The 12,202-nt window shown below is 44.4% G+C and overlaps 1 protein-coding gene across 9 annotated transcripts in view; it reads left to right on the top strand.

Moving 5' to 3' along the window:
- Positions 1-12,202, top strand: part of NUP214 (nucleoporin 214) — a 104,176-nt gene that overhangs the window by 12,337 nt on the left and 79,637 nt on the right. For 6 of the 9 annotated variants that reach the window (XM_067040449.1, XM_067040446.1, XM_067040448.1 and 3 more), the window contains exons 10-14: positions 508-594; positions 2,526-2,652; positions 5,742-5,903; positions 9,111-9,585; positions 11,124-11,299. In XM_067040449.1, coding sequence (XP_066896550.1) covers positions 508-594; positions 2,526-2,652; positions 5,742-5,903; positions 9,111-9,585; positions 11,124-11,299 — 1,027 coding nt within the window. The remainder of the gene's footprint in view (positions 1-507; positions 595-2,525; positions 2,653-5,741; positions 5,904-9,110; positions 9,586-11,123; positions 11,300-12,202) is intronic. The other 3 variants (XM_059072521.2, XM_059072525.2, XM_059072522.2) reach the window with 1 other exon arrangement.

The following is a 12,202-nucleotide window of genomic DNA, read 5'->3' as shown; positions in this document are numbered from 1 at the left end:
ATAATACATGGACCAATAAAATACAGATGCAGTAGTATCTGTATCAGAATTTGACATTCCAAATTAAATTACCGCTACATTAAGTAAGGCATTAAGCAAAAGAATCATATGCATGGGCTTCCCTGGTGGCGCAGTGGTTGAGAATCCGCCTGCCGATGCAGGAGACACGGGTTCGTGCCCTGGTCCGGGAAGATCCCACATGCCGCGGAGCAACTGAGCCCGTGAGCCATGGCCGCTGAGCCTGCGCGTCCGGAGCCTGTGCTCCACAACGGGAGAGGCCACAACAGTGAGAGGCCCGCATACCGCAAAAAAAAAAAAAAAAAAGAATCATATGCAATAAGCAAGTGGAGTTTATTCCAGGGGTATTTTTCTATCTCATATGTAAATGTTTAAGTGGCAACTCCTCTTGTATTTTTAAGAGGCATCTTAAACTAATACTGTCTGTAACTAAACTCCTGTTTTTCTCCCAATACCTGCTCCTCCTTCAAGTTTTTCCCTTCTTTGTAGGTTAATCTCCATTCCATCAATTGCTCAAGCAAAAATTATGGTGTCACCTCTGACTCTCTTTCTCTCACAGCTCACATCTGTCAAAAGGTAATGTTTGGTCCACTTGCAAAATGCACCTGCATTCTGACCATTTCTCACAACTCCTCAGCCAGCAACTTTTCTTTTTAAACGTCTACCTTGAGTTTAAAAATGTTTTGTGCACCCCATGCACAGGTACATATGCCTCTTCAGTCATTCAGCATTTATCCATCCTTCTCTGGGTAGCGAGGTGGCCAGCCATACGTGTGCACAGCCCTCAGGGTCACAGGCCAGAGTTCAGCAGTCTGATTTGCTGCTCTTGGATTAACTTCAGTAACAGTTTCTTAGTAGCACAAATATTTTGTGTATTCACACATTGAACAACACTTTTATTTTTGCTCTTTATCAAAATAATTATGTTCACGGTTGAAGAATCAAATGGTGGAGAAAGGCTTATAAGTGAAAAATCACCCCTGCCCATCCTGTCCTGATCTGTCCTGTTCTCAAAAGGGGACCACTTTTAACTTGTAAACTTTTCTTTTAATGGTTACCTCCTTATCCCTAAATAATAATTTGCTTTATCACTAGTTGTTGATTATTAATGTTAAACTATTGACTGTTAGGGCAAATGAGGATTTAGCTCACATGTGGCCTTCAAAGCCTCCCTCCTTCCTTTCAGTAGGGTTATAGCACTGTTTTAGTTTCTTCTATTGGTTATCTTTGAACTTTAAGGAATCATTTTTACCTTCCTTTCTTATGGCCTTCCCATACACCATCTCTCTTGATCTTCCGAGCTGTGAGAGGAGCATCTCAGCGCCCCACCCTTGCCTTTAGCACACCTTCCCCACTCCCACCTGTAAGCTATTGTCATCTGTGTCTCGTCTTTTGCAACATCAAAGCTGGTACTGTTTGTATTCTGTTCTGTAGTGATTAGCAAGCCTTCTTTGTTTTGTCTATAGATTGTTTTTCCAAGTTGGAATCCATTTTGTTTACGTTGTTATGAATGTGACTGTTCACTCCATAGCTAAGTCATGGAGCATGATTATGTTCCCTTTCCTGAGCAGTTTTTTGTATTTCTGTTTCTCATTGAGCATTATTCCTCTTTGATTCATGCTGCCCAGTTTCGGTCAACGTTGAAAGGTTAGATTTTTTTTTTTTTTTGCGGTACACGGGCCTCTCACTGTTGTGGCCTCTCCCGTTGCGGAGCACAGGCTCCGGACGCACAGGCTCAGCGGCCATGGCTCACGGGCCCAGCCGCTCCGCGGCATGTGGGATCCTCCCGGACCGGGGCACGAACCCGCGTCCCCTGCATCGGCAGGCAGACTCTCAACCACTGCGCCACCAGGGAAGCCCCCGAAAGGTTAGATTTTTTAAAACCAGGAATCATTTGTTGCAAGGAACAGATCCCACTCAAGCAAACTTGAATGAAAGGGGAGTTTATTGGAAAGATGGGGTGGTTTCTCAAGGAATCCAGTGGTAGGAAGATTGGCCAGTGTGAGGAACTGACACCAGGAACTGGGAAGACAAGAACTAAGGTTACCTTCTGTCTCTGTGGTCGAGTGCGCACAGGGCATCTGGCCATCTTTATAAGCTGCTCTCTCAAGACCTCACTAGAGATCCCCTGGAGATCCTGGTTTCCGTCCCAGATTTCTAGGAGCAGCTACTGACTGGCTTAGTGCAGCTATGAGATTTACCCTGTGTGTTCAGGAGTCTACCTAGTTGTGGTGGACGATACTTCAGAGAGTGTTCACAGTAGTGGTTATTTATTCACAAGGCAGGAACTTCGTATGCCAGGAACAGACAGGGAGGTTGACTTGGAAAAGTAACCCCTCGCTTGCTGGGGGACTCATAGCTTTTAGACTGTTTTTCCAGATTTCAGAGTCTCAGTCAACACCTAACTCTAAACCACGTGAGCTGTCTTTTTTCTTCTCTCCTGTTGAGCAGCGCTGGAGAATGCTCTAACCAACATGGCATTTTCTTCTTCTTGTTCTTTTGTCCAGAATAATTGGGAATCTTGGCTGCTGGAGGATTCTAGCCGAGCTGAACTGCCTGTGACAGACAAGAGTGATGATTCCTTGCCCATGGGCGTTGCCATAGATTACACCAACCAAGTGGAAATCACCATCAGTAAGTCTAGCCTAACATAGCTTAGCGCAGAAGAACTCTTCTTCCCATCGTGGTTAATATTCAAATCCAACTCTACGTTTTCATGGTAGAGTCTACTCTGCTGTGCACTTTTAACTTGTTGTACCATGTTTCTACTTAAAGAGTGAGAGAGTGTGTTACACAACGCTCATCTAATTTGAATGGATATTCATTGACCGAGGCCACATACTCTGTGTGTCTGAGTATCTGAGTGTTGGCGTGTCTGTGTGTGCTTTAGAATATGGCTGACATACACAGTGCTGACTTCATAGCTGTGTCTCTGTGCCCCTTCCAGGTTCCCAGTGCCTCCCAAGGGGACAGCACCCCACGGCACGTGGGTGCTGCATACCAACACTTGCTTCGAAGGCCTGGTTAGAAAATGGAGGCCTCAGGCACGGGCTTCCATATGGGGCCTGAGCGCGTGCTCTGAGTCCGTCTTCTCCCCTTGCTGAGGCTCAGCAGGGCCGCAGTCCCGTGAAATGTGACAGTGAGACAAGACGTATTTTTTCTCACAGATCCAGAGAGCAAACTAGTGGTTACCAGTGGGGAGAGGGAAGAGCTGGGCAATGTCGAGGTGGGGGAGTGGGAGGTACAAACTGTTGGGTGTAAGACGGGCTACAAGGGTGTATTGTACAACATGGGGAACATGGGCAATGTTTTGTAATAACTGTAAATGGAGTGTGACCTTTAAACATTGTATGAAAAATAAAGTAAGAGAATAACAAAAAAGAGAGACAGCAAAGGAAACAGCGTAACCAACAATATAACGAAAAGGCAGCCTGTGGAATTGGGAACAAAGAATTACAGACCGTATGTCTGATAAGGGGTTAACATCCAAAATACATAAGGGACTCATACAGCTCAACCGCAAAATAAAACAAAGTAAACAACCTGATTAGAAAATGGGCAGAGGGCCTGAATAGACATTTTTCCGAAGAAGACGTACAAATGGCCAACAGGTACGTGAAAAGGTGCTCAGCGTCACTAAGTGCCAGGGAAATGCACATCCAAACCATAACGAGTTATCACCTCGCACCTGTTAGGACGGCTGTTATCAAATAGCTAAGTGTGGGGCTTCCCTGGTGGCGCAGCGGTGGAGAGTCCGCCTGCCGATGCGGGGGACGCGGGTTCGTGCCCCAGTCCGGGAGGATCCCACGTGCCGCGGAGCGGCTGGGCCCGTGAGCCATGGCCGCTGAGCCTGCGCGTCCGGAGCCTGTGCTCCGCAACGGGAGAGGCCACAGCGGTGAGAGACCCGCGTACCGCAAAAAAAAAAAAGAAAAAAAAAAAAAAAAGCTAAGTGATACCAAGTATTAGCAAAGATGTGGAGAAAAGGGAATCCTTTTTTTTTTTTTTTTTGCGGTATGTGGACCTCTCACTGCTGTGGCCTCTCCCGTTGCGGAGCACAGGCTGTGGACGCGCAGGCTCCGCGGCACGTGGGATCCTCCCGGACCGGGGCACGAACCCGTGTCCCCTGCATCGGCAGGCGGACTCTCAACCACTGCGCCACCAGGGAAGCCCCAGAGAAAAGGGAATCCTTGTATACACTGCTGGTGGGAATGTAAACTGGTGCAGCCGGTATGGAATAGAGCATGGAGGCTCCTCAGAAAATTAAAACTAGAACTCCCATGAGAGCCAGCAGTTGCACTTCCCTTTCCAAAGGAAACGGAATCAGGATTTTGAAGCAACAGCTGCGCTTCTGTCTTCATTGCGATGTTATTACCGCAGACAAGATTTGGAAGCAGCCGAAGTGCCCATCAGTGGATGAATGGCTAGAGGAAACGTGTTATATACGTATATACAACGGACTGTTCAGCCTTAAAGAGGAAGACCTGCCATTTGCAACAACATGGATGGCCCTTGAGTGAGATAAGCCAGACACAGAAAGACAAATGTTGCATGATCTCAGTTATATGTGAATCTAAAAAAGTCACACTCAGAAGCAGAGAGCAAGAATGGTGGTGGCCAGGGACTAGAGGGTGGAGGAAGTGGGGAGATGTTGGTCAGAGGGTAGAAACTTTCAATTATATTATGAGTAAGGTCTGGGGATCTATACTTGAAATTTACTAAGGGCGTAGATCTTAACATAGACACACTACTGTATATAAAATAGGTAACTAATAAGGACCTACCCTATAGCACAGGGGTCTACTCAGTACTCTGTAATGACCTATCTGGAAAAAGAATCTAAAAAAGAGTGGATATACGTATATGCATAACTGATTCAGCACAGCAGAAACTAACACAACATTGTAAATCAACTCTACTCCAATAAAAAATTTTTTAAAAATGTTCACCACACACACACAATGGTAAAGTACGTGAGGCGCTGGATGTGTTAATTAGCCTGGCTGTGGCGGCCATTTCACAGTGTACACATCCATCAGATCGTCGTGTTGTGTACCGTAAATACATACGATGTTTGTCAGGTTTTTCCCAGTAAAACTGGGAAAAAATATTTGTTTACAAAAAGCCATATTCTCTGTGCTTCGTTTCAGAAAGGTGTACCCGTCAGACACCACTGAGTTCCTTGTCCTTTCCCTGGTCAGGCTGTTTGATCTGATTAGCTCATTTACTCTGATTCTCGTAAATACTTAATTGACAAAATACATGCTTGTGATTCAACTGCATGAATATAAAGCAGTGGGACTCACTTCTCTGTGCCCTACCGTGTGTTTTCCAAAGAGGCTCATCTGTCTTTTTTTTTTTTTTTTTTTTACTAAAGGAGTCACTTCCTGGAGACTCCTGTCTTGGTCAGGGGAATGCTAAACCTACCTCCCAAACACCGGGACGCACGTAAAAATCGGAGCTTTGGGAGTCAGAGCCACTGCAGGAGGGCTAGGGCTTCCCTGTAGGGCTGGCGGGACGGTGGCCATCTGATCATGGCAGTAGCTCTTCTTTAAGGAGCTGTTTCATAAAAGGCTGTACAGATCCAAATCAGAACAAACCAACTCGAGCTACTGCAGAGATGCGTCCTGTGAAGCGTCTTTTGCTTCCGGCAGTCTCCTGCTTCCGGGCCAGGCCCTTCAATCGACTTGGCCCTTTTATCACCTTTTTTTTTTCTTTTCTAACAGATGATGAGAAGACTCTTCCTCCTGCTCCAGTTCTTATGTTACTTTCAACAGACGGTGTGCTTTGTCCATTTTACATGATCAATCAAAATCCTGGTGTTAGGTCCCTGCTCAGGACACCAGAGCGGCTCTCATTGGAAGGAGAGCGACAACCCAAGTCATCAGGTGCGTGCCTCCCCCCATTTTGGCCGAGACGGGGTACCGAGGGCTTGGTCGGGAGTACTTGCCGGGATGGATGCTGTGAGGTCGCACGGGTGGTTATCTTGATCAGCCGGTCTGTCTTACCGAGGCAGGAGTAATCTTTTCCTCAGACACGTGCACATACTTGCCTTCTCTCACCCCCAAGCTTTATTCTCCAACCTTTACTTTAGAGAAAAAGGAATCTCAGCCCGATGGATCCCATTAGGTAATTTACTGACAGTATCCTATTGTAAGACCCTATAGTATATGGTCTGAAACCTAACATGTTTAATCCTGAGAGGTTGGTTAGATAAATGATTGTGCATCCGTACAGTGAAATGCCATGTAACTATCAAAAATGTTATATTTATGGACAAGGAAAGACAGGACATATCGTAAAAGAGCACTGTACACTCTGATTCCTTTTTTAATGAGAAAAATATCTACATAGAAAAAATACTTGAAAGATGTTAAAATCTAAATAGTGGCTATTGCCGGGTGATGAGAACATGGGAATTTTCTCTTTGCATTTAATTTTCTTTAGGTTTTTTTTTTTCCCCTCCTCTTTGTAGATATCACTTAAGTAATATATGTTTATTGGAGAAAAATTAGAAAAAGTACAAAGTCAGAATCACTTCAGAACCCAGCAAGCAATAGCCAGCCAGCATTTTGGTACATATACTTCACATACATAAATGCATGCCTATAAATGCCAATCTGCATTGTCAAAATTTTCACAGTGGCAGTGTCTCACTTGTGAGAACAAAATGAACTTTTTAGAAGGGCATTGTTTCATATTTTGGAATTTTACTAATATTTCTCTTCTTGAATTCTGTGAGTATATAACTAGTAAGGTTTGTCTCTTCTAATATAGCTAGAAAAGCTCTTACTGCCACCAATTCTGTGCCTAGGAAGAAGTGCTGACCAGTTGGGTTGGATGTGGTGGGGAACACTTAGGGGATCCTTTCTCACTGCTTCCCAATGCAGAGTGAGCTGTACTTCATGAATAGAGCCACTCAGATACTTGGGCTCCTATCAGCTGGCATTGTGACCCCAAGGAACATACCGGGTGCCTTTTGCATAGACTGTATCAGTGCTGTTGTGTTGGGATGTCTGCTTATCTGCAGTGTGTGCTCTGAGTTATCTTTTCCCCCTTAAGTGGTCCTGAGTCCCATGAACGACCCACACTCAGTTGCTGGGTCTGTCTGTGACGAGCGGTGTGCCCCGTGAAGTCGGGAGCCTGTGGGATGATGCTTGTTCCTGAGCACGGCTCAGAGTGAGGGACTTGCTGCGAGCCCCTCATTCCCCGAGCACAAGCGAAGACCAGTTTCACTGTTTGCCTCTCCTAGACGAGCCCCGTGTTCCCTCATGCTGAGCCCAGAGGTGACAGCCATGCTTAGATGAGAGGAAGAGAGCCACTGAAGGGGGAGGAGGTGTCCCACCAGTTCACCAGCTCTAGCTGGAGGCTGGCTCACGGGTTCAGAGGACATCAGCGGTTCCGCTCGCTTCCACACTCCGGTGCCAAGGATGCCGGGCCGAATGACCACAAATAGCAGCATGTGGTGGTTTTCAGATGTTTAGCTCCATTTGCAGTGGGGAAGATGCCTGTGGTTTCTTTGGGGTTTGGCATATGCTTTTTCTATTGGTCTACTAAATGCATGGAAGTGATTAACACATATGCTCGGGTCTCTAAAGAGGTTAAGCTGTTGTTGGCTCCATATTTATTGTGTAAAGGAAGTTTTAACAGAATAGATAGGCTTGCATTATGTACTATCATAGAAGTGACAGTTTACCTGGGGGTCGTTGTTTTCAGAAAGTGGCATTTCCATAGCTGTATCCTAAGTATTTCCTTGCTTTAGACATAGTGAAGATAAGCTGTCATCTCTGACACTTTGGAGGAACCAAGACCCATAAATGTATTGATAAAAAAAACACTGCTTTCTTAGTGTTAGTTATTTAAGTTGGAGAATTAACATGTTTACTTTATAGAAAGTTTGGAAAATAGAAAAAATTTTAAACTTGCCTTTTATGGTATTCTCTTTCAGTGTTTTTTCATAAACATCTTTCTTCATCGTTGTGATTATATTGTATACATGATTGGTATGCCGGTCTTTTATTTAAATTTTAAGTGTTTTCCAGGTTCTTAGATAAGCTTTATGATTCATTTAGGAGTGTTTAACACTCTGTTGAATATATTTTACCATTTGGGTTGTATTAAATATCTTTTTCATTTTTTAGGTTATTTCTGTAGTCTTTATTCTTAAAATTGGGATTACTAGGTACATGTTCTATGATTTTTGAGACATAAAGCTAAAATGCTTTCTAAAAGACAGTGCTAAAAAGGTACCTAGTAGTGATAAAAAGTTTCAGGTTTGTTTTACCCTTTCAAACATAGGGGATTATATGTATTTTTATTTTGATAATTTAGAGGACAACCAAAAATACGCCTCATTTAAATTTGTATTTCTTTGATTAGAGAGATTGAATATATTTTCTTTTTGTGCATTAGATGCCCAGGTTATATCTATTAAAGTCTCAAAATTTTTAAAATCTCAATTTGTATGAGCTTTAAAAAAAATATAAAACCTATTGTCATTTGCTGCAAATTTTTTTTCATTTACCTTTTGGTTGTATAACTATTTCTGTACATTGTCATATCTTTTGTTTTTTTTGATTTTTTTGTTTTGTCACTTTTAGGCTTATCAAGTTGATAGACTCTAAGAGACAACTCACTTTTTGCCTCCTTTGTTTTGAGATATAGTTATATATATGCTTTTGTATATGTGTGTGTCTTTAATTAACCTGGAGTTGTTTTAGTGACTATTATGAGGCGTAAGTCTGAATTAAATTTTTTTCCTGATAATAAAATATTGCAGAATAACTTATTTTTCACGGTAACATCGAGAAGTGTATTTTTTCTACATTACTCAAGTGTGTGTTCGTGAAGTCCTATAAGTCTAATGTCTTTTTGCATTTCCTTTTTCCTTCAAAGTTTTGGACATCTTACCATACGGAATGTTTGCTATGGAAAGTCCAACATCAACTCCATTTCCCTTTTTTTTTTCCCTGTGGAACGAGAACCATTATTTCTGGCTTCATTCTTCCACAAACCCACTTGCTTTCTGTGATGTGGACCTCCCCTGTTCCGGGGTTAACTTCTCCCTTCCTTTTTCTCCGTATTTCTCATTGCAGGAAGTACCCCTACCACCCCCACCTCGTCTCAGGCCCCGCAGAAGCTCGATGCAGCAGCGGCCATAGCTCCTGCCTCTGTTCTGCCTTCCTCACCGGCTGCCCCCACCCCCACCTTCTCTTTGCCTTCTGCCGTTGGAGCCCCTGCTGTGTTCTCCTTTGGTTCTGCATCCTTGAAGTCATCTGGTTCTGTCACTGGGGAGGCCCCTCCGTGTTCCAGTGCCTCGGACAATTCCAAAGCAGCCTTGGGCCCTGGAGCACCCTCCTTCTCTTTTGCCCCTCCTTCTCAAGCCTCCCTCGTACTCACCCCTGCGGCCTCTCCCATGGCACCCTCAGCTGCCTCATTCTCCTTTGGATCGTCGGGTTTTAAGCCTACCCTGGAAAGCACGCCAATGCCAAGCGTGTCTGCTGCAAACACAGGAATGAAGGCCACCTTCCCACCATCAGCCTCTGCAGTCAAGGTCAACCTTAGCGAAAAGTAGGTAACACTTAAAGTTTGACGGGTAGAGGGCTTCCCTGGTGGCGCAGTGGTTGAGAATCCGCCTGCCGATGTAGGGGACGCGGGTTCGTGCCCCGGTCCGGGAAGATCCCACATGCGGCGGAGCGGCTGGGCCCGTGAGCCATGGTCGCTGGGCCTGCGCGTCCGGAGCCTGTGCTCCGCAACGGGAGAGGCCACAACAGTGAGAGGCCCGCGTACCACAAAAAAAAAAAAGTTTGACGGGTAGAAATATCGCTTGTTATTCACTAGAAATAGAGTCGCTGTGAGCGGAGTTATTGAATAGATTTTCTCTTCCTTTTTCCCATAGTAATACTTGCAAATGGTAAAAATTCAAACAACATAAAGTTTTGCATTTCATCAGTGCACAGAGTCCAGAGATGTCTCTTAGAATTTTTTTTTTAACTATTAGAAGTTTATGTTTAAATGCTTGTTTTGCTTTTTCAGGTTTTAAGTGTAGGAGATATTCCTTACTTTTAAAAAATGAAGCAACACAGACCGTATATCCCTTAAGGAAAATGAACGTCTCTAGTCCTTTTTCTTCCTTGTGTCCACTCTTGACTCTCCGAACTGTTTTCCACAAAGCCACCGAGTGATCTTGTGAAGTTGTAGATACGTCAGACGGCAGGCCCCAGCGGCTTCTCATTGCTCTTTGAGTACAATCCAAACACTTCAGCGTGGTGTTCCACTTTCCTCTAGATCTGGGTCCTACTAACTCACTCATACCTTCTTTTTCACTTCTTTATCTGCTTCTTTTGTTCTCACCACTAGCATGTAAGCTTCTTGAGAGAAGTGATCCCTTATACCTTGTAACCCTTCCTAAGATAGCCGTTGAGAGTAAACACTACCAGTTTTCCCCCACTCTTCCGTATTATCTCTTATTACTCTGAAGGGGCTGCTGGCCGCTGTCATTGTTAATATTAAATTTGCCGGGCAGCCACGTCGTTCTAAAGGTTGCGTAGTATTCCATTTTGTGGCCACACCATAATTTATTTGCCCGACCAGTCGTCTGATGCTGGACGTTTACGTTGTTCACGGACGTTTGCTCTTTAGGTGAAACTTACCTCCCCTGCCCAGTAGATGCTCAGCATCCCAAAGACGGTGACCTGCTCTCCTCTTCCTTCCTCATTCCCCAGAGACGATCACCCCACAACGAGTTCTCAGTAATTTCCTTGGCAAAGGGAGAGCACTAAACTCTCCTAAGTCCAGTAGAGCCCCACCCTCTTTCTTTACTCAGCTTGATAGAATCGACAATAAATGTTTTATACCATGATAAACTTAGCTTCATCATCCTGTTTAAGTACTTAGTAGATATTTTCAATGAATTTTTCATTCCAGATAAGCAGATGATAAATGCTTTCATGCAGCTTTCAGCTTTTATAAGAAATGGCTAAATGTTTGCATTTCCTGAAGGCAAAAAAGTATGGATAGTAAGTTGTCCTTTGATGACCGCTCATGACCAGTGTGAAAGGATGTCACAGCAGCAGGCCACCTTGACCCATTCGGGCTTCCATTTTCAGGTTCACGGCCGCAGCCACCTCTGCTCCTGTTCACAACTCGCAGAGCGCACCCTCAGTGCTGCCATTCTCCTCGGCCTCCAAGCCAGCGTCCTCTGGACCTCTCAGCCACCCTGCACCTCTCACGGCATCATCCAGTTCCTTGTCATCCAAGTCCTCAGTCTCTTCCTCAGTATCGGGTATGACTTTAAGCAAACTGCTTTAGAGCTCAATCCTGAATTCCCAGATGAATATTTTTCCAAGTTGTGGGACTTCCCCGGCAGTCCAGTGGTCAGGACTTCGCGCTTTCACTCCCAAGGGCGCGGATTCGATCCCTGTTTGGGGAACTAAGATCCTGTGAGCTGCACGGCACAGCCAAAAAAAATTTTTCCAAGTTGTTTAACAATCCTTACTTTTAAGGACTGTTGTTTAGATCCTTTTTCTCGCTTCCTGTAACTCACACTGAAGTCCTGTGGCTTTTGTACTCTGGATTGGGAAGGTTCACAGTGGCCTCAGTGCTGCCATGGTGTCTCCATCTTGTTGTGGGACATTTATCTTCACGCGGAGCCTGCCCTACGTGAAGGCCAGTCACAGAGCAACTCTTTAAGCCGCATAGATGAGAAGGAGCCGACGGTGGCTTTATGCTTATCTCCTCTGATGACTATCTTTGGGTTTCCACACTCAGCGCTACCGCAAGCACATTTATTAAAGAAAGACCATAAATGGGAGTAATGATTATAGCCAAGTTGAAGTGCATTATAAAACCCCATGAGTAAATGTACCCAGCCTATCTCTTTCTTCTTTCAAGCCTACAGAAAGGTTGCATAAATTATATTCTTAATACCATGCCCTTCCCTGAGAGTCAACACTTGCTAATGTTTTGCACCATTTGCTTTATGTCTTTCCTTTTTAACGTGATTTTTTTTTCTGAAACATTTGAAAGTTAATCGCAGACATGAAACACTTCACCCCTAGGAGCTCCAGTATGTTTTCTAAAAATAAGGGCACTCAATACATTGTCACACTGAGGAAATTTAGCAGTAATCCAGTCTACAGCTGGTATTGGCCTTTCCACAGCTGTCCTTTTAATGTTCTTTGTGGTC

The sequence above is a fragment of the Kogia breviceps genome, chromosome 8 (genome assembly GCF_026419965.1).
Source record: "Kogia breviceps isolate mKogBre1 chromosome 8, mKogBre1 haplotype 1, whole genome shotgun sequence".
Lineage (NCBI taxonomy): Eukaryota > Metazoa > Chordata > Mammalia > Artiodactyla > Physeteridae > Kogia > Kogia breviceps.
Note: the sequence above shows the minus strand (reverse complement) of the source record. Positions and strands in the feature narration are given on the sequence as shown.